Here is a 23,042-nt window from a genome sequence, read left to right as displayed (position 1 = left end):
TTGTCTAATTCTCGACCTTCCCCGACCTAACAATGTAAAAGGAACCAAACTAGTTACTCGTCTTACCAATACACATGCAATAAAACAATTTTTCATAAGCAGCAAGTGCTAACTCTTCCGTTTATATCACTTTTCCCCGTACCTCATTTCAGTTAATCTCCGTCTCTTTTTCCTCGCTAGCGTGCTCATGGGGTATTCGTGAGAGAGGAGGACAAACCTGCGCTCTCTCAGCCATAGATGGCGTGCGGGGCACTGCACCACGTTGCAGCAGCTCATTGGCTAAGAGCAACCCACGTTTACTTCAGAACTCTTAACTCTTTCACTGCTGAACCTGTGGCTCATTCACTATAAACCGAGTGTGACTGCTAAGATTGATAGTCTTTTTTTATGTTTTGGTACATTTTATCCAAGCCATACTTAAATATGGGTTACACAGGTGTCAGCATTGACTGATCATGCTGAATCTGTGATTTGAAATGTGTTCCTCATTGGATTCATCCTACTGTGCAAATAGACTTGGACACAGTAGCCGATCTCTTACAGAACCTATGATATCTTTGGGTGGATCAGCCCGCTGAGGCCAGACTCAGACTCTGAATTTCACTTATTAGTTTTAATACTTTTAATATGTTTTCAGGTGTTAAGTCCTCATTCTGACTCTAATATTTACATTTTCTCCAAGATCCAGTCGTTAGACACATTGTTGTGTTTCTGTCCTTTTATATTGATAACTGAGCGACTGGAAAATCACAGAATAGCCAACTAATGTAAACCAAGTGGGTGAGAACACCACTTGTCTATATTCTTAGTTAACATTCTTGTTTTGATTTAGCCATATCTCATATGTATTCTGTAATATCAAACATTAGTGGTGGCCCGCTTGAAGCTGACGCTGTGTGTGTCAAAAAGAAGCACTGTGTGGAGACTTGATTTGTTTGGCCAGAGTCACGTGATCAGTGACGTCCGAAGCTTCATTTAGAACCTAACTGCTTCGGTGGTTTATAGGGAAGTGAATCATTCGCGGGATTCATGGAGTGTTTTGATGGTGAGAGACAGCAAACCACTGATTATTGTATTGAGAGATTTGGAGCCAGCGAGGAAGCGAGGAGGTTCTGTCGCGTGGGAGTATTTAGAGTTGATTTTGGTCAGTTTTGGTTGGGTTTTCCAGCTTTGTGTTCTTGTTGTTTGTTTTTGTTTAGTGCGTGTTTATTTTTTCTGAAAACGTGAAAAACTTAACATGTCAAAAATCTGCTTTTCATAATATAAATATCATTAAATAACTTTAGAAACACATCCATTTGACTCTTTTTATTTAATGTAATAAAATATATTTTATTTTAAAAATAATCTCAAAATGTTTTCTGGCTGATAGTCTGTGGGACCCAGGAAGACCGTACACCTGCATCTCTACAGTTTCTGTGTGAGAGGATTTTCTTCAAAGGAGAAATCATCTCAGCCATCGCACGAAGGAACAAATTCTCTTTTTAAATAAAAATTTAAAAGGGTTTCCTTAAATGGATCATGTCTTTAATTTGCAAGTACATATGCATGATCTCTTTCCAGTTCACAATCAATCTACCCCCAGGTCAAAAATATGTGTAAGAAAATTGGCCTAATATAATATTATTTATAAACATACCTGTCCAGCTGTCCAGCGATTAGTGCATGGAGGCAGGACCTCACAGCAGAAGCATACTCAATAATGTGTTGTACATTATTATATGTATTTTTCACTTATTGTATTTGCCAACATCAAGAAGTCAGAAGTAAAGAAAGACCACATCATGGTGCATGTTTGAACAAGGGAACTTTATTGTTCACAATAATTTATTAAATAAATAAACAAACAAAAACATGTTCAAAGCAGCACAGCGGTGGCCCAGTGTCAAACAGAACTCCACTCTGCAGCGTGAGCAGTCATAATGAAGCAGTTGGTTTTATTTTGTGGATTCAAGCTGCTCTTCATATCTTTGGCCACCAGATGTCAACCAGAGAGGACTGTGTTGAAAAGCTTCGAGTAATGAAAACGTGCTTCAATACTTCAGAAAGCTTCATTTGGCCGAGTTTGGTTATGTTTTCCACTTTTACAGATTATATCATGTAAAATCTTGGTTTAAATCGATTCTGACAGGTTTGTTAAGTTAACATGTTTTTTTTTTTTCATTTCAACTGTTAATTGGTTTAGTTTGAACTCACCTTACCTACCAGTGTGCCAGGAACAAAAGCAGGAAATGTAGTTTTACTGTATTTATAGCTTCCTGGTTAATCTGAGGTCACAGGAAGACACCAGGTGAAGAAGCAGGAGAACCTTTGTAATTTAATAAAACTGATTTTAGACTGTGTTTATAGAGAAATTGATTTGTTGTAATACGTATTGTGTCTGAGTCCAGAAATGTTTGTCTTACCTATCTAATGGAGTAGTCCAGGGTGAGATTGTTTAAGTGGACCATTTAAGCAGAAAAGAACCAGGTCAGTGTAGCTGTTTACATTTTCACCTTCATTTCCATTGAATTAAGTTCAGTTATGTTTATTTGAACTGAGTTAACTATGGAGTTGAGTTTCTTATTAAGTTTTGTAAACATTGTTTGGTCACAAAATGGTGAATAAATCACTCGCTCCACTGGACAGCATCAGTCTCCTGCCCTTCTTTAGCTGCTAAGGTCAAGTCCTTCTGGAAATGTGTCCACTCCTTTATGAGTGAGGACATGGATCGGAGAGTCAGTCAGCAGGATGGGAGGAGTTAGAGAGAAACTTGGGGTTTGTTTGAGAAAAGCTGGCCGTGAGTATGTTAGTATCACAGACCCCAGTGACTGACTCAAAGTTGAAGTGAACTTTTTATCTGCAACAGGAAGCCAGAGTTGCAGCATCTCAGGCTGAACAAACTCAGTTGTTAGCTAAACCTGCCCAGCCATATCTGTGACTGCTCCATGGGCACACAGCTAATCTGTGAGAGCTGGAATTTTTTAACTCAGTGACATCCAAATCAGTTTGGATCTTTAAAGTCAAATGTTTCTTTTTCACTCCATTAAAATGAAACTACCATAAAATTTGAATTATTTTTTTATACTGCAGGATAAAAAAAAGCCTGAATCAAATGATTATTTCCATTTATCATGCAGGTGGCTTGTGAATGGGACTGCGGTTCCATTGAATTTGGACCGATACTCCCTGGTGGCTGGTACCCTGGTGATAAGCAGCCCCGACCCCATCCGGGATACAGGCTCTTACCAGTGTCTAGCTATCAACCGCTGTGGCACCATCATTAGCAGAGCAGCCAACCTCAAGTTTGGTTGTAAGTAATAAAGACCTTTCAGTCATTTTACTTGTTTGAGCTGCCGGCTTTAAAAACATGGCAGAAAAGGCACCAGACAAAAACACGAGTTTACATTCTTTGTCTGCTTCTGGATCAGAGCTCGCTGGTTTTAGGACTTTTCTCTGTTTTTTTCAGCATTTATTACTTATTTGTCTGCATTTGCTTGTTCCAGACCTCCATGACTTCCCTCCAGATGGCAGAAGTCCTCAAACAATAACTGAAGGTCAAGGAACGTTCTTGGCCTGCCAACCTCCTCCACATTACCCAGGTACCTCTCTGTTTCATTGTTCTTGAAAATGATAATTTATTATATATATTGTCAGAGAGCCACAGAATAGTCCTGTGTGTGGCTGGAACATTAGTTTTTTCTTTTGCATCATTTTCCTTGACTAAGAAAAAAAGAGTCGTGCTGCAGCTAGCCACTTCACCACTAGTGCCCAGGGCCAGAAGGTGATTAACAGGTCAGAGGGGCAGAATATGACAGTAAATATGAAATGAAATCTCTCACTGATACATTGTGACTGTCATGATTGTGACTTTTTACAGTGAAATCTAAGCGCTGACAGAATGAAACGACTAAAGTGACTGACGGCGATTCTTTTCTTCTCTAGCGCTGTCTTACCGCTGGTTTCTCAACGAGTTTCCCAACTTCATCAGGAAGGATGATGGGCGCTGGTTTGTGTCACAGGTCACGGGGAATCTGTACCTGGCCAAAGCTGAACCTAATGACACAGCAAACTACTTCTGCTTCACAACGATCAACATGGAAGTTAGCACGAAGAGCACATTCAGCAAGGCCAACCAGCTCACGGTAGTCCCTGATGGTATGAAAGACCTACAGCTGCATCACTCGTCTCTTAGCATCCTCACGTATAGTTGTTCCGCTGTCTGTAGTTGAGCATCAATGATTCTAAAAACATAGGATAACAGGGTGTTGTTGTTCACTGATAGCCCAGTGCAACGTCCAGTTTTAAGTTGTGGCATTAGCTTGCCTGTTATCAGTTTACTAAAGGCTGAAGCAAAGTCGACTCAGAGACAGCTGCTGACTTTCTCCTTCTCATCAGTAACCCTGCTGGTCAGCCCATGGAATACTGGCCCAAGCCTTCCACTAAGGATCTCATTTAGACTGAAAGGATTTGGATTTTTACACTAAAAAGAGGTTATGGCACAGAATTAAGTGATAATCTAATCTAAGAAGATTTGCTTTTTCATTCCAGCCAATCCCAGGAAGTCAGCTCCAACCATTAAAGTGCGCTTCCTGGCAGATACCTATGCCCTGGCTGGACACACCACCCAGTTAGAGTGCTTTGCTTATGGAAAGTAAGTGTCCATCGCAGAAATTGCTGTGTGATGCTTCTGATGTGTCTTATATTATAGAGTGATGCGGTTCAGCTGTAGTAATACATGTCCAGCCATTTTTACATCCTCATACCTCAAACCTAATTATCACTCTCTGATCGCTGCACTGCATTTTATTGACCTCTTACTTCCATCTCTCAACTCTTGCTTTGCTTTTCATCTTAAAGTCCAGTTCCAAAGGTGCGGTGGAGGAAGGTGGATGGTCTAATGCCATCCAAGGCAGGCCCCACTGTGGAGGGTCCCATCCTGACCCTTCCTGAACTCTCCTTTGACGATGAGGGCATTTATGAGTGTGAAGCCTACAACTCAGAAGGAAGGGACACGTACCAGGGACGCATTAATGTCCAAGGTGACTACAGGTTCTTCATTGTGCAGCAAAGCATGTGTCATTTCATTTTAATGCACTCGTGTTCATTTTATAGCTCATGTGTATTTGTTTTTTCTTGACTTTCTTCTCGTCCAGCTCAACCAGAGTGGTTGCAGGTGATGACCGACTCAGAAGTGGAGATTAGCTCAGATCTTCAGTGGAGTTGTGTGGCTGCTGGAAAACCTCGACCCTCTGTACGCTGGCTACGCAATGGACAGCCACTTAGTACACAGGTAACACAACACACACACACACACACCTGACCATAAAACTTCTGAAGAAGGCATTTGACATGACCATGTGGGTACAGTTATCCTTTGGACTCGATTTTGAAGCAGAGAGATATTTCTTTGATGACAACCTCTCAGCCCATCATGATGGTACTGTGGGCATTCCAGTAGTTCCAGCTGGTGGCAGCCTCAACCCTTGGTGCTTTCTGTGTTGTTCCTTAACCCTTTAAAGCCGGTCAGAGCGGCACGCTCTGTTTTGCGTAACTATTTTTAAATCCCTGTAGAACCGGAACCGCGTAAGCTAGCGCAATAATTTGTTTTGCATATGAAACCGGAGGAGTTGTACTTACATCTGATGCCATCAGCTTGTCCTCGGTCACGGTTTCCTTCCACATATAGCTTTGCAAAAATTGCATAAAAAGCCTTGCAGGAACAAAAACATAATATTCCAGAAACACGCTTTGCCGATCCGATCAGCTGTTCGTAACACTTCCCACAGTGAAACAGACTTCAGCGCGAACTGTCACATGTCCGCCATTTCCTGCCCGAAACCGGAAGTGACGTCACATTCGTGAAAAATATAGTTTTTTACTTGTAGGCCTTAAAAGCCTATACTGGTGTTTTTATAGGTCATGGTTGACTTTATGCTTTTCTGAATAGTTGCTGGGATGCTTAGAACTCGAATTGCACTGCTGGAAATAGTTTATTTTGATGCTGTTTTCTTTGCAAATTAGCATCATAGGATTGTTTTTTGTTTTTCCTGCAGTATATAAAAATTGCTGTATCTCCAAAATAAAACTATGAAGACACTCAAAATAAATTTCCTGTGGTGGGAAACTATTTTTGCAACTTTTTTGTATTTAAAGTTTTGAGGGATAAGCCTCTTAAATTTCTCCAAGTAGAAATATATGTAAAAAAACCAAAAACGATTTTCAATTCTTTTGTAGTTTATTGCACTTTTTTGTAATTAATGTAGTTACTATGGACTTAATGCATACATATTATTAAAATCTGGGCTATAACAGTTGTATTGATGTATAGAAACTTGAAATGCTCCCAAAAATGGCTCCATAGCATGTAAAAATATAAAGTAAGCTCTGGCGGACTTGGTTCTATGGTAGGTCTTACATCCTAACAAATTTCCTCTCATGGGTGGGTGACAGGTTGGATTTTCAATCAGATCAATTTAAATTTTTAGTTTTTATTTATATAGCACATCATCACAACAACAGTTACCTCACCTACAGTACCCTACAATAGGGTAATGTCAGTAACGTAGTGGGGACGGAGCTGGACTCTCTTAGGGTGGTGTCTGAGAGGCGGATGTTGTCCAAGATAAAGACAATACTGGACAACACCTCCCACCCACTCCATGACGTGCTGGCCAGTCACAGGAGCACACTCAGTGGGGGACTGAGATTACCCATGATGCACCACTGAACGACATAGGATATCGCTGCACCACTCCTCCATCTAATAGGCTTTAAACACTGTAATAGTTACACCTTTTTGCACATGCTCTTCTCTTACTCGCTAATGTTGCTCTCAACTTTCTTGATATTTATCTATAACCACCTCTGTCAATCATTGATATTTATTATTGAGTGATTTGTATATATTGTGCTATTTCTTAAATTTGTAAATCTGTAACATATTGTATTGTTAAATAGTTTGTTGTCTGTTTTTGTTACTGTACAGGAGCAACTGTAACCCACATTATTTCCTTAGGGATTAATAAAGAATTCTGATTCTGAGTACAACAGCAAATCAGAATAACTTGTATTTATGTCCAATTTCTAGAACTGACCTCAAAATCTGCAGTTGTTCAGAAATGGCTTCATTAACCTTCTGGAATAGTATTCTGAAGTTCCAAGACCTTAGAGATATTGTAAATCTGAAAACTCCTTAAAATGGGGCATGGGGTTTATGGAGAGGGCTATGAGCACATTGTGGCATAACTTTCATAAGTTCCTTATTTATTAGGGACTTCGTCTTGATCCCAACCATGGATACTGCCTCTTAAAAGCAGTGAAAAAAGGAGCCAAAGCATAATCAGACAAATAAGGAAAGCTGTGCTTCAGTTAATGATTCGACCTAAGAACACCTGCGTGTATGAATATGGCTTTTGTCCTTTAATAGTTTAATTGTCACTTTAGTTATTTCTGCAAACAGTGAGCTGAATAATGCAGTACTGTACAGCATGCTTTGTTACACATGTCACAGATCGGTTTGTGCTTTCTGTAACTTTATCTCTTCTTTACCTTCTTCGGACCTCAAGGATCGTGTGGAGGTGAATGGAGTTCATCTTAGAATCATCAACCTTGCTCTGGAGGATTCTGGCATGTACCAGTGTGTGGCTGAAAACAAGCATGGCACCATCTACTCGACTGCTGAGCTCAGGGTCCAAGGTAGATAGAGACTTTTCATTCTCGAGCCAAGTAGTTTTTATTGTCAACCCAACAATATACACTCAAGTATACAGTCGGGTGAAATATCGTCCTCCTATATCAAAGGTGCAGACTGTACAATGAAAGAAATTCAAATACATACGTACAACTATACAGAAACAAGATAAACTACGAATAAGTACAACAGTATTGTACTTGAATAGAAATAGAGTAAGAATTAGTGATGGGAATTCCAGCTCCGGCTCTTTCGGCTCCCAGCCGGCTCTTCAGGTTGTTTTGTTGCTTTAATTAATTTATTATCAACAACAATATAAAATTATGGACAAAAGTAATTACTAATGTAAAAAAAAGTGGTTTTATTTATATATGTTTATATATAAATATATACGGTGGCCCCTAGAGACAAAACACGTACAAACTCCAAAACACATTTCTAGCATGAACTGAACTTCCAAAACAGAGCTACCAAGATCACTTAAATTACAGCCAGAGGGGCCGATGGCGCGATATGGCAGCCTCGCTTCTGTCAGTCTGCCCCAGGGCAGCTGTGGCTACAACCGTAGCTGCCTCCACCAGTGTGTGAATGTGAGAGTGAATGAATAGTGGCATTGTAAAGCGCTTTGGGTGCGTTGAAAAGCGCTATATAAATCCAATCCATTATTATTATTATTACACAATTGAAAGCATATGTGTATTGTTTGTGTATTTATACACAAGCACTCACCTGTTACTACCACACACCAAATCGGTCGTTGTCACTTCCTGGCTTGTGTAGCCATTCGGTAACAAAAGCTCCACACTGCCCCCTAGCATCCTGGAGCACTTCTGTTGCGTTTTGGAGGTTTCACATGCTTCGGAGTTTGTACGGGCTTTGTCTGTAGGGGCCACCGTAAGTATACTTTTATTTATTTACTCCACATAAAATGCAATAAACAAATTATAAAATACAAAGACCAACTATTTACATTTCAACTTTTAACTATTTAAATTTTCAGCCTTTTCCTTTTAAACTAATTGAAAGTGAAACAACACAAAACACTGCAAACCACAACACAATAAAAATACAAATTATACTAGAAAGTGCATTTTCTGAAGAAACTGCAGTGTGAATGCTTGAATCTGAATGTATGCACTGAAATGAATTAATTGCTGAATTTTGAGTTAAAAATATTGAATGAGATTAAAAAAAAACAAAAAAAAAAAACGAATTTAACCTGAAAACAAAGGTGCTGAACTGCTAAAAGCTGAAGGTTACACAGAAGAAGAAGTTGGAAAAAAGCTAAACATGTTTAAAATGTAAATAATAAAAAAATGAGTAATGACAAAAGAAAATTTAGAGTCAGAAAATCTCTGAATGAATATTAAAAGTTCAAATTCTTCTAACTGAAATGAACTTAAAAGATGAACAAAAATTCTGGAGAAAATGCAAACTTTAATATACAGCATAATGTTTTTCAGACATATACACATGTGTATATCATGTTTAATAGTATTACATACATCAATTTGTTTTGTATGTCATAGAAAATAAAAAAAAAATCTTAAGTCATATTTTACAGCTTCTTTCTGAAAAGGACTAGTAGAATAAATAAAAATAACTAAATTAAATAACTAAATAAAAAATAATAAGCAAGATATGAAATACATGAAAATTCAACTTTTAAAACCACAATCCTGAACCTTTAAATTGTGTTGGTTTCTTAGAACATGGCTGAACAGCTGTTTCTATCGTCCTACTTAATCTGTCTACACATCTTTTTATTACTCATTCTTCTTTATGTTTTAATGTAAACAGAGTCCACACAGTGGTAAAAGAGAACTGTATAGAGATTTTTGAGTAAACTCAAATGAAAGCCTAAGGTGGTGACACAGTTTAACACGTGCAAATAATCAAATAAACACATTAGTCCTTTTTGTGAACATGGATAAATAAGTATCAATACAGCATTGTTCAGCCATGCCACTAAATGCTTTTTTACACATTGTTTTAACCTGGGCTCAGACACAAAGTCCCAAAATTAGTTAGTCCCTGACTTTGAGTTGTGGTTATGACTAATTATTATACACAAGGCTTTATCTATCTAAACTCTAAGTACACAAATATGAAAAAAAAACCTATACTTACCAGCTGATACCCCACACTACACACTAGGTGTGCCATGTGACCTGAAACTTTGGTACAAAATCATCATAATCATTCTGTTAACACTGTTTTTTAACACTGTTTGTGTTGCTGTTCAGCAGTTTAAAATGTTTTAGATTGGATTACATGGAATGAATTTGAATTTTCTTGGGGGGTTTTGTGTGTGTTTTGTTCTTAGCAGATTTTTTCTTCCATAACGTTGAATTCCAGTTACCACATTTCTGGCCATATGACATCCCGAGTGCCCACTTAAAAAAATCCCCACAGTTAATTCAACATTAAAACAAAATAAAAATATGTTAAATAAATAAAGGTTTGCTCTGTGATGAAATACTAAATAAGCATACATTGTACAGAGCACTAACAATGACAACAATCCTTTAGCCTGTTGATCAGAGAGAGGCAGTCATTATGTCCATTTAAAACCTGTAATCACAGAGCACAACGTTTCTGTGAAACTATGAAGTCCCATATGATCCTCATCACGTCCAGTGACTTCAGAGTGGATCCTCCCTGTCATCCGGCCAGTGTTTGATGTGTGGCAAGCAGCACAGAAGCAGGATAGCTGAGGACTTTAAAAGAAGAGCAGAAAACAGGAATATGTAGTTGTAAATGTAAATATCAGTGATACTTGTCTTGTCAAAGGGAATAAAATAATGAAAATGTTAACTTACACACTCATTTAGGGAGGATCTTGACACTGCACAGAGGAGGCACAGTCAGTCTGACAATGATGGTGATCTCCAGGGATGTTTTCCTGCAGCAACATTCCTGCCAACTGGCCGTATGATCCAGAGTAGTTGGTTTGTAATAAACAGAAAGGTGTATATGTTAGGTAGTGTGCACTCAGAGCTGGTCCTAAGAAACAAACACATCCTGTAATAAACTGAATACCTGTAGTAGTGCTGCTGCAAATATGAAGCCCTTCTATCATGAGTGGTTTCAAAGAAGGTGTTTTGGAGGCTCAGTCACAGAAACTGTGCAGTCTGTTCAGTCCTGAGTGTCTCGGCTCTGAAGGGGATGGATCACAGAGGGAAACACCTGAGTACAGACATTACAATACACTCTAACACTCCTAAGGTCAAGTGAAAACACAATTTAAACACTTCACAAAGAATGAATACATGTTTTCATGGAAATAATGTCATTAACCCTTTTTGTTGTTAGTAAATCTCACCGACTGCTTGTGGGACAAGCTAGAAGGAAGACTTATCACAGAATGTCTCCTGTGCTCCAGATGTGAAGTCTCACGCTCTGATCGTATGGCGATGAAGATGGTGATGATGAAGTTTCTCTGATCTGTGGCATTACAGTTTCTAGCTGCTATGTGCTTCACATTGTTGGATTTTACATGTGAAGATTGGAGAAGACACAGGAGGACTGTGTCTTGCTTAAAAAAAAAAAGAAAAAAAAAAGGAAACCTAACAGGAAAGGAAACCCCCCCTCAACTCCCACCGTACCCTCCCACCCCCCCCCCCCCTCCCACTCAACTCCCCAACCTCACACCATCAAATGTCTATACAAATGTAGGGTATCAGCTGGTAACAGAAAGCAAGTGTAACATATGCACTACATATGTAACACTGCTGAAACATTTCTGGCCAGAAATGTGCAGTTATCAACCCAGACCCACCCTGATGATTGCACTGGCCAGAAACATGATAAAAGCTCATAAAAATTTATGTTTCATAGAAAAATTTGTCCAAAAATATAATTGTGTACTTTTGAAAAAGTTTAAAGTTTATAACAAACCAAAATAATAATATTTTTGTAAATAGTATTTCAAAATAGAGGCACACATAAAGTGGCTTAACTGTCATTATTGCTGTAATTAGGTTTGTTTGTTTGTTTGTTTGTTTGTTTTTTTAAAAAGCAACCTTTAGTCATTATTGTTCTCTCAGAAACAATGAAGAAGCTGTTGAACATTTATGTGTTGTGTGGGCAATCCTCTGGTCCACCCTCCCTCCCTCCCAGCCACAGTGAGACTGGGGCAGCCTGGCAGGATGTTGAAGCCTGGCTGCAGAGAGGATATGCCTACACTATTCATTTTAAACTGCTATATTTGATTTTTCTGACATTTATAGGTTACTGTTAGTGAATTTTAGATTTTCTGTAATAAATAAAATTGTCATCTTTTACTGATATCATTACTTAATTCATGTAATTGTATTTTATGTAAACAATTCAAACATTATACTGCAATGCAGGGCGTCAACTTTTAAATAGCGCTCTACTTTCTTAAGTCATTCAAAAATATAGAAATTACTTACTGTATTCAAAGATCTAGATCATGAATCATCACAGGACAATACACAGTATACTGGGTCATGGTAACTATGGTATGTCTTCATGACTCCAGAATGGAGACATCGATCTGACTGAGAAATGAAAATTAGGTCAAGCAGTGTGTTCTTCTCTGTGGTAGGGGCAGTGATGACCTGTGCGTATCCCCTAGACTCAAACAGCTCCAGGATTGGTTTGTTTGCACTGGATAAAACATTCTCATTAAAATCACCACAAACTATGATGGGATGACAGTCCATGATCTCCAATGAGTCTAATAGGCTTACCAGGTTTTTCAGGAATGGCCTCAGAGTGTAGTCTGGAGGTCTGTATACAACTGCAATCAGAGCACTGACTGGTGCTTCAACCTTTAAAGCCAGAAATTCAAGGTCAGTTACATTATGGATGTACTGTTTTTCATGCACTTGAATGTCACTTTTCACATAAACAGCAACTCCACCACCACTTCTGTTTGCCATCTGGGGAAAGTTTGTGTAGGACAGGTGTCTGTTGCGTTTGAACAAATTGTAATTTTCCAAGTGGAGACTCTCTGCGACAAAAGAGCCCCGCAGGTGTGTTTCTGTTAGGCACAAAACATCTGCTAGACACAATTCATGGTGACTTTTGATGTCATTAATGTGAGCTGGCAGTCCCTCTGTATTATGATGAACAATGGTGAAAACCTCTGACCTGCTCAGTGTTTGCCTCACGTGTAGAAGAGGCATCATGTCATCAAGGTTGGCTTGTCTCATGTTCTCAAGCGCTGCAGTGATTTCTGGGTTGGTGAATATTTTTTTCTCCTCCATATCAAGAAGATACAGTCCACTGAGAGACGTCACTCTACTGACAGCTACGTAGGCCATGCCGGGCTCAAAAATGCTCTTAAGAGAGACAACAGCTGATGTAGTTGTCATACCCTGTACCTTATGTATTGTACATGCAAAGGCCAGCTTCACTGGGAACTGTCTTCGTACCACTCCTTTCTGCTTCAGATTCTCCTCTGCTCTCTCAATGTACACCATGTCGTCTGCTGGTGTGCGGTTATTCTTTCCAGATGTCTCATTATCCATTTTAAGTCCAAGCTTGATGATGTGTTGGTCGTTTTCAGAGTGAACTACTCTAAGTAGTATTCCAAAAGCTCCATTAACCAAACCATTTTGTATGTCAATGTTTCTGGTGAGCATGACACGAGCTCCTTCTGCAACTTTCAGTGTGTCTGGTAACTCGTTTTTACCTCCTTTCAATGGTCTGTCTTGAAGTGCCATTCTGCCAGTTCTAGGATCTTTTCTATAATCATCTGCATGGATGTCAATGATATGAGTGTGGAGCAGAGCCAGTGTTGCAGAGTTGTGTGCATCCACTTCTTTATTAGTTGCAAAAATGTGCAACGCATCAGTTGGACAAAGGGCTGGTTCAGTTATGGCCTGTGACAACAAATTTCTATCTGCTTCGCAAAGCTCATCCAACTTTCCTTTCACACGAATTCTGTTCAGCATCTCTGCAAAGACAACATCATCTTTCTGACGCATAATCTCAGTCAGAGTGATCATCTGAAAATGCTCCCGCCACAGGTCAATCTCAGACGGGTCGTGCACACAGAGAGGTTTAGACTGTCGCACTGGGGGTAGCTGATAGAAGTCTCCGACAGCAATGACTGACATGCCTCCAAAGGGTCTCCGAGTCCCTTTGATCTGTTTGAGTCTTGCATCTACATATGCAAACAGATGTCTTGACACCATAGACACTTCGTCAATGACGATTATTTCAGCATTCAAAAGTTCTGATCTGACTTCATCCAGCTGATTGCCAAGTCCCTGAATGGGAGGTTTTAAGCTTCTAGGCAGCTTGAGAAGAGAATGCAGTGTTGTTCCAGAAATGTTAAAAGCTGCAGTCCCAGTGAAAGCAGTTAACAGGACAGTGGGTTTTGATATGTCAACGTCGTCTGCATATCTGGGCACTTTGCTCAGTATCTTAGATGCTTCTGAGTAGATGCATTTGATAAGATGTGATTTTCCTGTTCCAGCACCACCATTAATATAAAAGAAAAACTGCTCTGGATTTAGAGCACAGACTCTTTTAATGCACCAGTCTCTAACTGCATAAAATATGCAGGCTTGCTTCTTGTTCAGATTCTGAAACATCTGACGTAACAATGTGGGATCAATAGCAGGGGGTTCCCTGATGGCTCTGACTTCTGTTGAAGCATCAGCCTGACGGCTGTAGTCGGGCACATCTTCCTGTTCATTTTCATTGTCTCGCTCTCTTTCTTGTTCAACAAGTGGCAACCTTACGAGATCTGATTCAGGTGCCAGATTACACCATTCGTCAGTCACACCTCTGTTCTGCTCATATTCCTCAACAGCGCTCTCGATCTCCTCACTGTTTTTCTCATATTTTTCTCTGTTTCTTTTGACAATGTGTTGCACGTACTCAAGATGGTCAGTACCTGGTAGCTGTACACAGCCAGCACCATAGAAAGCCTGATAGGTTGGCAACGATGGTGTTTTCAGTTCGTGGTCTGAACGATGAGGAAGGTACAGTTTAAGCAGTCTTCCGTAATATTGCTCTGGATGTTTTTCTTGTGAGCAGCGGTGAAATCTGATGATAGCAGGCTTATTGTTTTTGCGCCTTTGCACAAACCCCATCTCATTGAGAAGGGGCAAAACATCTTTACCTTTTTTCTGTTGGCCATAGACAATCCTGCAAGTAGCAGCAAAGTCTGCCATGCACATCTCCTCATACTCTGGTGTTTCAGGTCTGGCTTTGTATTTGTCATTCAAAGATGTCATCCAAACATTGGAAGACTCAGGTGTTGTGTTGTCCAGAACTGACAGGGGACGACTCATTTTCACAGGATTATCATCAGTTGGAATGAATATTACAGCACGTGAGCATTGCTTCATGTGAAGACCACATGCACGAGCAACACACTCCTGTGCACTGATCTCTCGCTTCTTTGAATATGCCTGCATGACGGCTCTCATTTCATCGCACTCATTTACACTGTCCTTATTGGAGTTCTCAATGACAGTTTTCAGGTACTCAGATAGCCCGCCCTCTTTTTTTGATATATATTTCATTAAATAATTTGCAGCACCAAAAGCATCTAAAACAAAGCTTATGTCGATATTACTGTTCCAGGCTTCAAGCAGATGTGGATTATAGCCGTTTATCCAAGAGTCTTTTGGATCACGCTTTAGTATGATTGTACTCCTCATGTTCATTTTATTCAGGTATCTCTCATATTCTGCATGTGTCAACTTGCATCTTTCCAAGAGCTGCTCTAAACTCATGGAAGCAGTTTCAGGTTCATTCAGCAGCTGGTTCAGTGGTCTGAGCTTGTTCTTTGCCGTTTCTACTTCCAGTGCATCATCCTCACTGGGTCTTGTGATCATTGTCTCATTGCAGGGTGGTTTGGGAAAACCAAAACGGCACCCGGAGCTTAAACTCCTAAAGCACGTCTTTGTGTGGTTCTTACTGTGTTTTTGCACTTCTGTTACTTTTTTGTACAGTTCAGGTTGTTTATGTGGATCAGGCAGCTGAGCTGTGATGTATTTGTTTATAAAATCAAGAACAGTTTGCTCATCATCCTCCTCAAACACAGGAGCACCTTCTACCCACAGGAGGCAGTGTATGTGTGGGCTTCCTCTGTGCTGAAACTCAACTCTGTAAAAGTAGTCAATGACTTTGCCAAGTGGCTCTGCGGGAGATAAGAGTAAATCTCTGAATAATGCTTCAACTCTCTTGTCAAACATGCGCATTGTTGTGACAGGATTGCTTCTCAGGATGTCACACTTTGCTGACCAGTCGAGTCCTTCAAAATTCACTTGTTCACCTTGCTGCCTTGTTATTGCCTCGATCACTTCAGGCCAGCGCATTTCAGCAGCTGAAAATGTGCAAAAGAACGTGGGAGTTCCCAACTGTCTGATCATGGCAAAAAGATCTCTTGTTGTTTTCTCCCAATAGGCTGGGGTTCCTCTCAGAGGCTGCATGAATCTCACTGCATCTTTATTTCGCACCAGTTTCTCCACCTCATGTTTATCTTGTAACATGCCTGAGGTTATTTTTCTACCATCTCTGGTCAGAGGCTTTGCCTTCCTTAACTGTACTGTCATGCTGGATGTAGCCAAGTGTATTTCAGTCACAAACTGTGCAAAGAATAAATAGTTTGTGTCTTTGGCAAAACGATCATCAATGCAGAAAAGTCTTGATTTGAAATACCCACTGGGGGATACTTTGATCAGCCTTCTTTCATCAAGTGTGTTTTGGCCTGTAGGAAACTGCACAGGGAAGGCCATGGCCTCCAGTTTAGGTGTTTTGAAAAAACTTATTGGATTGTTTCTCTCTGCAGGAGCAACAGAGTAGATTCCTTCACTGAAACATAATATCTCCTCAGCCACATCAGGGGGCTGCAAACAGGACTCGAGTGCAAAACCACCATTAGTCAGTCCATCTGCTTGCTCTGAATCATCTCTCATCTGTTCATGCGATTGTTCACCATCACAGGGTAACATGTCAATGTCCTGTTCATTTATATTTTGTGCTTCACTCAGTGCATTTTTCTCACAGCTGTCAATTTCCATTAAATCAGCCTCATCATAATCGTCCTCATTCATGTTTTCATCATCATCATCCTCATCATCTTCATCAGGAAGAGTTGGATCACACAGCTCAGCATCATCTCTGATGCTCACATCCTTATACTGTGGATGAATCTGCTTGAGTTTATGCAGTGCTTGCACAAGTTTAGACCAGCTTACAGTCTGAAACAGCTGATGACCTTTGTAAGACAAGCGTCTCTTCAATTTTACTCTGATCACCTGAGAATTAATTCTCAATCGAGGTAGTGTTTCAACAGTTTCCTGTACCTCTGATGGGACACAGACCACATTTCCTCTAATTGCTCTTTGTCTGCCTTTGGGAAGAGGAATGATCTTGGCAAATGGTATGCACTTGGCTATGAGATGTCTCTCCAGTATGTTGAGATCAGACAGTTCAGGTGGAGTATCAGCAAGATCCAGTTTATTGGCAACAGCAAGCGCTGGCATGGATCCATTTTTAAGATGATCGTGGCAGGTGTGACATATCCACTCTCTCTTTCTCTCATCAGGCACTTTGCACTGCTCATTTCTGCAGTTTTCATCACAAACATGAACAAATCTTCCAGTCAAACATGTTGTAACTACATGTGGGTTTTTGACATACTTTGACCTTGTGCAGGGTCGCACTTGGTTTGGAAATGAAGCCTTGAAGCATACAGTACATGGGTATGATGGTCCAGCTTTGATTTGTGATTTGAACACAGATATGGCCTCGTTGATCACACTGTTGTCACTCTCTTGGGTTTGTCTGTTCACCCATCTGTATTTCCTTTTTATTTTCATTGCACATCTCATGTTGTGCATAATCCTGAATGCAAGATTACTTTGATACCTGTCTCGCATTAGTTGTTTCATTAGTTGTCTGTGTCTTACTCTGAATGCATTGTCACGTGCATAACGCTGAGTCACTCGAGATCTCTGTCTCTCTCTGAATTCTGGGCTCTCTTGATACCTTTTAGTTATATAGTTTTTTTGTTTTTGTCTAAATTCAGCATTGTCACAGTAGCGTCTTTTAATATATTGTTGTTGTTTCTTTCTGAATTCATCGTTCTCACAGTAGCGTCTTTTAATATATTGTTGTTGTTTCTTTCTGAATTCATCGTTCTCACAGTAGCGTCTTTTAATATATTGTTGTTGTTTCTTTCTGAATTCATCGTTCTCACAGTAGCGTCTTTTAATATATTGTTGTTGTTTCTTTCTGAATTCATCGTTCTCACAGTAGCGTCTTTTAATATATTGTTGTTGTTTCTTTCTGAATTCATCGTTCTCACAGTAGCGTCTTTTAATATATTGTTGTTGTTTCTTTCTGAATTCATCGTTCTCACAGTAGCGTCTTTTAATATATTGTTGTTGTTTCTTTCTGAATTCATCGTTCTCACAGTAGCGTCTTTTAATATATTGTTGTTGTTTCTTTCTGAAGTCATCGTTCTCACAGTAGCGTCTTTTAATATATTGTTGTTGTTTCTTTCTAACTGTAGCATTCTCAGAAAAACGTTTTTTAACATATTGTTTTTGTTTCTTTCTGAATTCATCATTTTCACAGTAACGTCTTCTAATATATCTCTGTTGTTTCTGTCTCAATTCATCATTCTCACAATAACGTCTTTTCATATACTGTTGTTTTTTCTGTCTGACTTCAGGATTGTTTTTATATGCCTCGCTTGTGCAAGATTTTTTCTTTTCTTTGTACTCTTTGTTTGAAGCATACTTTTGTCGTTCTTTCCTTTTTTGGTTTTCTTTTCTCTGATTTCTGGGTTTCTCTGATGCCATTAATCTTCTTTTCATTTTGTGCCTTTGTTGTTTATTAACTTTTTTCAGTTTTTGTAAAACTATATCAGAAAGATCACAGGAAGCAACATTTGTTATTGCAGCATTTGATTGACATAAAAAAGCATCCCTTGATGGAAGGAAACTTAATTCACTGCATAGTTCTTCAGTTGGTATATTAGGAGGTTCATTCTGATCTTCATATGATGTGAACTGAGTCACGTGAACTTCTTTTTGTTTCACCGGTGGCGTACAAATGGACATTTGACAAAAGATGTTCTCAGTCAGATCAGTCGTTGTGTTTCTCCTTGGAGTAGAGGAGTTTGCTTCATCAACAGTTGTATCAGAGTGAGTAGATGCCACAGCAGTGGCAGCTGTTGGTCTGCAGACTGTGTCTGTGATAGTATCACTCAGGTTGACTGTGCTCATACTGTAGAACTGCACAGGCTTCAGTTCATAGTTACAAGAGGGTGATATCTCCATCATTTCATAAGAATCTTGGATCCTCTTAATCATGTCACTGAGGAGTGTGAATTTCAGCATCACTGCTGTACCACGATTACGTGACTGTAGTAATAGAGGAAGACCACTGGGTGTTCTGGAGTGTGGATCAAAGAAACCATATTTGCCTGATGTGGATCTGAACACTGCGATACACAATCCACTCATAATCAATAAGGCATACTGCACATCTGACAACAGGCAGCTCAGTCCTGCTTCTAAGCTGAGAAAGGTATCTACTGCCTCCTCTGGAGGTTCTTCAAATGTCCCATACCGGGAAGGCTGTGTCATGTCGACATGATACATAGACCAGCGAGCATCAACTTTGTCTGGCAGCTCATCGGTTGCCAAATGAATATTTTTAGGAAATCTTTTCTTGGCCTCTTTGTACATCACATCACCTTTATCCAAGACCAGATTAAGGTCAGCTGTAGTCATGTTTTCATTCTCATGAAGGAATGCAAGAAATGTGAGTGAGTTGCATGTGCACTGCTTGTTTCTGGAGTCTCCATATTTAGGATGTGCCTGGCTGTGAGATGCACAGACAAGTGTAATAGAGGGCTGGTTTTCAAGGTTCACTCTTTCTGCATGAGATGGTCCTGCCACATCACTGTGACAGCCTCTTTTCAAAAAGTCAGCATAACCCACCTGTGGGGCACTTGACACCTCATGTTGTTCATTAACTTTATGCTGCAGTCCACTCTTTACAGCATCAGCATAAGATACCTGTTGTACATGTGCAGGAACATGTTGACCTGCCTGTTTGACACTGTCAGAATTGGTCTTTGTAGACACACTGTCTTCTGCAGAGCTCTGAGGAAAATCAAACTCAGCTTGTTCACATGTTGGTACTTTGTGAAACTCATGAAACTTCTTCCAGTGTTGTTTTGCAGCTTGTGACTTTTTCTGCTTCCTTGGCATTTTCACACACCTGCAAGCGTTTCTTAGTCTTTAGAAAATATGTTCACAAGATAAGAGTGGCACACACCAGGAGATGTTGTCTTTGTTTTTATATTTCAGTTTTTATTTGTCTTAAACAGTTGTCTTTCGTTTGACAGTTTGTTCTTCAGTTGAGAGAATATTATGCACTCTCTTTATTGGCTTGGCATTTTTCAGCAGCAAGCCAAGAGTGAAAAACAGGTAGAGAGAAAATTTAGAAGAGAGAACAGGCAGAGCAGGAGAGACACGGCTGGGAAATCACAATCAAACCGTGAATTAGTTTTCTTTGTTTGTTCAGTTTGTTCTCAGGTAGAGGCAATATATGCACTCTTTATTGCTTTAATGGCTTGGCGTTTTTCAGCAGCAAGCCAAGAGTGAAAAACAGGTAGAGAGAAAATTTAGCAGTGAGAACAGACAGAGCAGGAGAGACACGGCTTTAAATCAAACCGCAGATTTTTCTTTGTTTGTTCAGTTTGTTCATAGGTTGAGGCAAAATATGCACTCTTTATTGCTTTGTTGGCTTGGCGTTTTTCAGCAGCAAGCCAAGAGTGAAAAACAGGTAGAGAGAAAATTTAGCAGAGAGAACAGACAGAGCAGGAGAGACACGGCTTTAAATCAAACCGCAAAAGGATTGTTGGTTTGGCAAAATTTCTCACAAACCACAGAGTGAAATACAGATGGAAAGAAGGCAGAGACAATAGGTGGAGCAGGACAGAGGATAGAGGGGTTGGGGGGTTGGGATGTGAGAGAGAAGACTGGAGATCTGGTCCTTGTTCTTCTTCTTCTACACACTCTGAACAAAAAACAAGAAAAAAAAATAATTTTATTAAAATTATATCACATGGTAATTGTATGAACTAAATGTGACTACTGCAAAAGGACAAAACAAATATTCAAGCTAAACTGTTGTCGGCTGCCATGTGCAAAAAGTTGCATAATTGGGCACTTTTTAAAAGAATAAATATTTAATTAAATTCAGCAATAATATTTTTAAATACAAATATGATTGAGTGAATCATTAATTAATCACATGTAGTGTGACTACAAAAATGTACGAAAAAAATATTTTAGCCCAATTGTTAAGCTGCACTTATGTGTATTTATTATAAAATTGTGTTTAAAAGGTCTAGCACAAAGTTTGAACCCATCACTTTACAGCTTATATTAGTCATATTATTTTTTTATTTTGGTCTACTTCTCTTACAGTATGTGCACACCTACCAGGCAAAGCACAGTGTCAGTCAGGTTCCTGAAAGAAACGAGAAATAATACGTTAGTTGTCTGTACAGTGTTATCAGACTAACAGAAATACAAAGCCCACACGACATGATACACTGAACTTCTAGTCAGCAGGGTAATTATAGAGTAATATAGCACACCAACTGATACAGCAGTCATTTTACAATTCAAACTAGTTAACTGAAGTATTGCCACTTATGTAAGGCTACTGTTAGACTGTTACTAGCCTTAGCATTGCTGCTAGCGCTAGCATTCCGGCTAGCATTAGCACTTCAGTTAGTGTTAGCATTGCAGCTAGCGTTAGCAATGCAGCTAGCGCTAGCAATGCTGCTAGCGCTAGCACTCTTACTGTTAAAACTGAGCCACAATGGCAATAATAAAGCTAATTTCTTACTTTTGTCTCACTGACCAGCAAGAAATATCACAGGAATATTATTTTTGTCAGTTAACAACTGCTAAGGCTAGTGTTAGCACTATAGCTAGCGTTAGCATTGTTGCTAGCATTAGCATTGAAGCTAGCGTTAGCACTGCTGCTAACAGCAAAACGTAATAAACGTATATAAATGATAGCGAAGGTTATTCTTTTTTCTTTCTTTCTTTGAATTGTTTTTAACTCTGTTGGACTTGATATGCGAGTTTAAATGTCAAACATGTATTTTTTCCATCATAAAAATAAAACACTGCAGTACTGAGTGTACTGTACTTACCACAGCAGAGAGCAAAGCGGAATGACGACAGTTGGTCCAGTGATAGGTTAAAAACAGATGAGGCGTTCAGGTGGTGCTTGGAAATTTGACCATCAGTTTGAACAGCAATAATGAGCATATACATGTCTGTGTGTTGGTCTCTGTGTGTGACAGACATAGAGAGATAGAGGGAAAAAATACACTATACTAGTGTACAAATTGGTCCTTTTTGCCCAAGTATAAGCGAATGAGTGACATACAGAAAAACAGGGCAACTGGCATTAAATGAGCAAATAAAAAGTATTAAATCTTGAACTGTTTTGTGGGTTTTATTTTAAGACTACTTTGAGTGTATTCGTGGGGAGATAAACTATACAGACTATAAACAGAGACATTAAATGAGATTAGGTTAGTTAAACGTTAGTTAAAAGGTGGGGAAATTAACTACAGACCGATAGATGCTGAGAGCTTTAATTATCCAGTCAGAAAGGATGATTTTGAAGTCATCAACTGACTCCAACTGCCCAGATCTGAAAAACCTTTGTGCCAATCACAATGCTCTACTTAGTTGGCATATACTAATTAATCTGTGGCAAAACCCTGTCAAATCTGTCTTATTGTACTTTTGAAAAAGTTAATCTTACTACAATCTAACATTTTTAGGTTTAACCTTGGCAGAGTGAGAGAGAGCTCGTTAAGCAGGCAGGTGTGAGCCTGCACAGACATGCACCTCACTTTTGCTGCTTAAAATGAACAGAAAAGTCAGGCCGAAACAAATCGTTCCCATATGAAAAGTACAAGTCGTATTGACGAAATTCTTTCACCGTGAGCGACAGCAGCTTCTAGTCTACTGAATTCTCAGTTTTCATGCCTGTGGAGTTTATTATATGGACGTGGTGACAGTGTAAAGACACCATGCTCTTCTGATTTTCAAACCAACCTTCTGAGCCATTTTAACATTAGAGTCTATGGAAGAGTTGGAGGGAGGAGGCTGTGCATTGGTGACATTTATGAAAGAACCATAACACCTAGTACAATAGTAAACACATTGGATGAAAGAGGACCGCCATGGCTACGTTTTGAGGGTAAAATCATACCTGTAGAGCAAACGCTGTGGACACAGCAGCAGTTTTAAAAAAGATTTTAAGATTTATTTTTTTGCTCCTCTCACTCTAGCAGTTGAGCTGTCTCACTCTAGCCCCAACA

At 39.5% G+C, this 23,042-nt stretch overlaps 2 protein-coding genes and 1 long non-coding RNA gene across 5 annotated transcripts in view; 1 reads left to right on the top strand and 2 right to left on the bottom strand.

Moving 5' to 3' along the window:
• cntn2 (contactin 2) overlaps positions 1–23,042 on the top strand; it is a 110,586-nt gene that overhangs the window by 43,636 nt on the left and 43,908 nt on the right. Inside the window, exons 4-10 of the mRNA XM_085272768.1 lie at positions 3,120–3,292; positions 3,486–3,581; positions 3,925–4,137; positions 4,531–4,633; positions 4,840–5,021; positions 5,136–5,272; positions 7,548–7,677. Coding sequence (XP_085128894.1) covers positions 3,120–3,292; positions 3,486–3,581; positions 3,925–4,137; positions 4,531–4,633; positions 4,840–5,021; positions 5,136–5,272; positions 7,548–7,677 — 1,034 coding nt within the window. The remainder of the gene's footprint in view (positions 1–3,119; positions 3,293–3,485; positions 3,582–3,924; positions 4,138–4,530; positions 4,634–4,839; positions 5,022–5,135; positions 5,273–7,547; positions 7,678–23,042) is intronic.
• Positions 8,552–17,167, bottom strand: LOC146573536 (uncharacterized). Of its 3 annotated transcripts, XM_085272767.1 has the most exons (4): positions 12,391–17,167; positions 10,715–10,831; positions 10,495–10,598; positions 8,553–10,392 (listed from the first exon to the last, which is right to left on the bottom strand). In XM_085272767.1, exons 1-2 carry the CDS (start codon positions 17,149–17,151, stop codon positions 10,811–10,813), a joined length of 4,782 nt encoding a protein of 1,593 aa, XP_085128893.1. In that variant the 5' UTR covers positions 17,152–17,167; the 3' UTR covers positions 8,553–10,392; positions 10,495–10,598; positions 10,715–10,810. The 3 variants fall into 3 exon arrangements, with proteins under 3 accessions (XP_085128891.1, XP_085128893.1, XP_085128892.1); XM_085272765.1 differs by having other exon boundaries at positions 8,552–10,831; positions 12,091–17,167; XM_085272766.1 differs by lacking the exons at positions 8,553–10,392; positions 10,495–10,598; positions 10,715–10,831 and adding an exon at positions 12,144–12,307.
• LOC146573535 (uncharacterized) lies at positions 19,970–21,741 on the bottom strand. Its single transcript, XR_014892380.1, has 2 exons — positions 21,133–21,741; positions 19,970–20,704 (listed from the first exon to the last, which is right to left on the bottom strand). It is a non-coding gene; the product is annotated as an uncharacterized LOC146573535 (long non-coding RNA).

This window comes from Mchenga conophoros, linkage group LG5 (genome assembly GCF_057382185.1).
Source record: "Mchenga conophoros isolate Kocher_MC1m ecotype Shallow Benthic linkage group LG5, M_conophoros_male_GT1.1, whole genome shotgun sequence".
Lineage (NCBI taxonomy): Eukaryota > Metazoa > Chordata > Actinopteri > Cichliformes > Cichlidae > Mchenga > Mchenga conophoros.
This window is presented reverse-complemented; position numbering and strand designations above follow the sequence as displayed.

What these genes read in the sequence shown, in the direction of transcription:
- LOC146573536 (XM_085272765.1), bottom strand. Translation starts at nt 17,151, where the DNA reads ATGCCAGCGCTTGCTGTTGCCAATAAACTGGATCTTGCTGATACTCCA.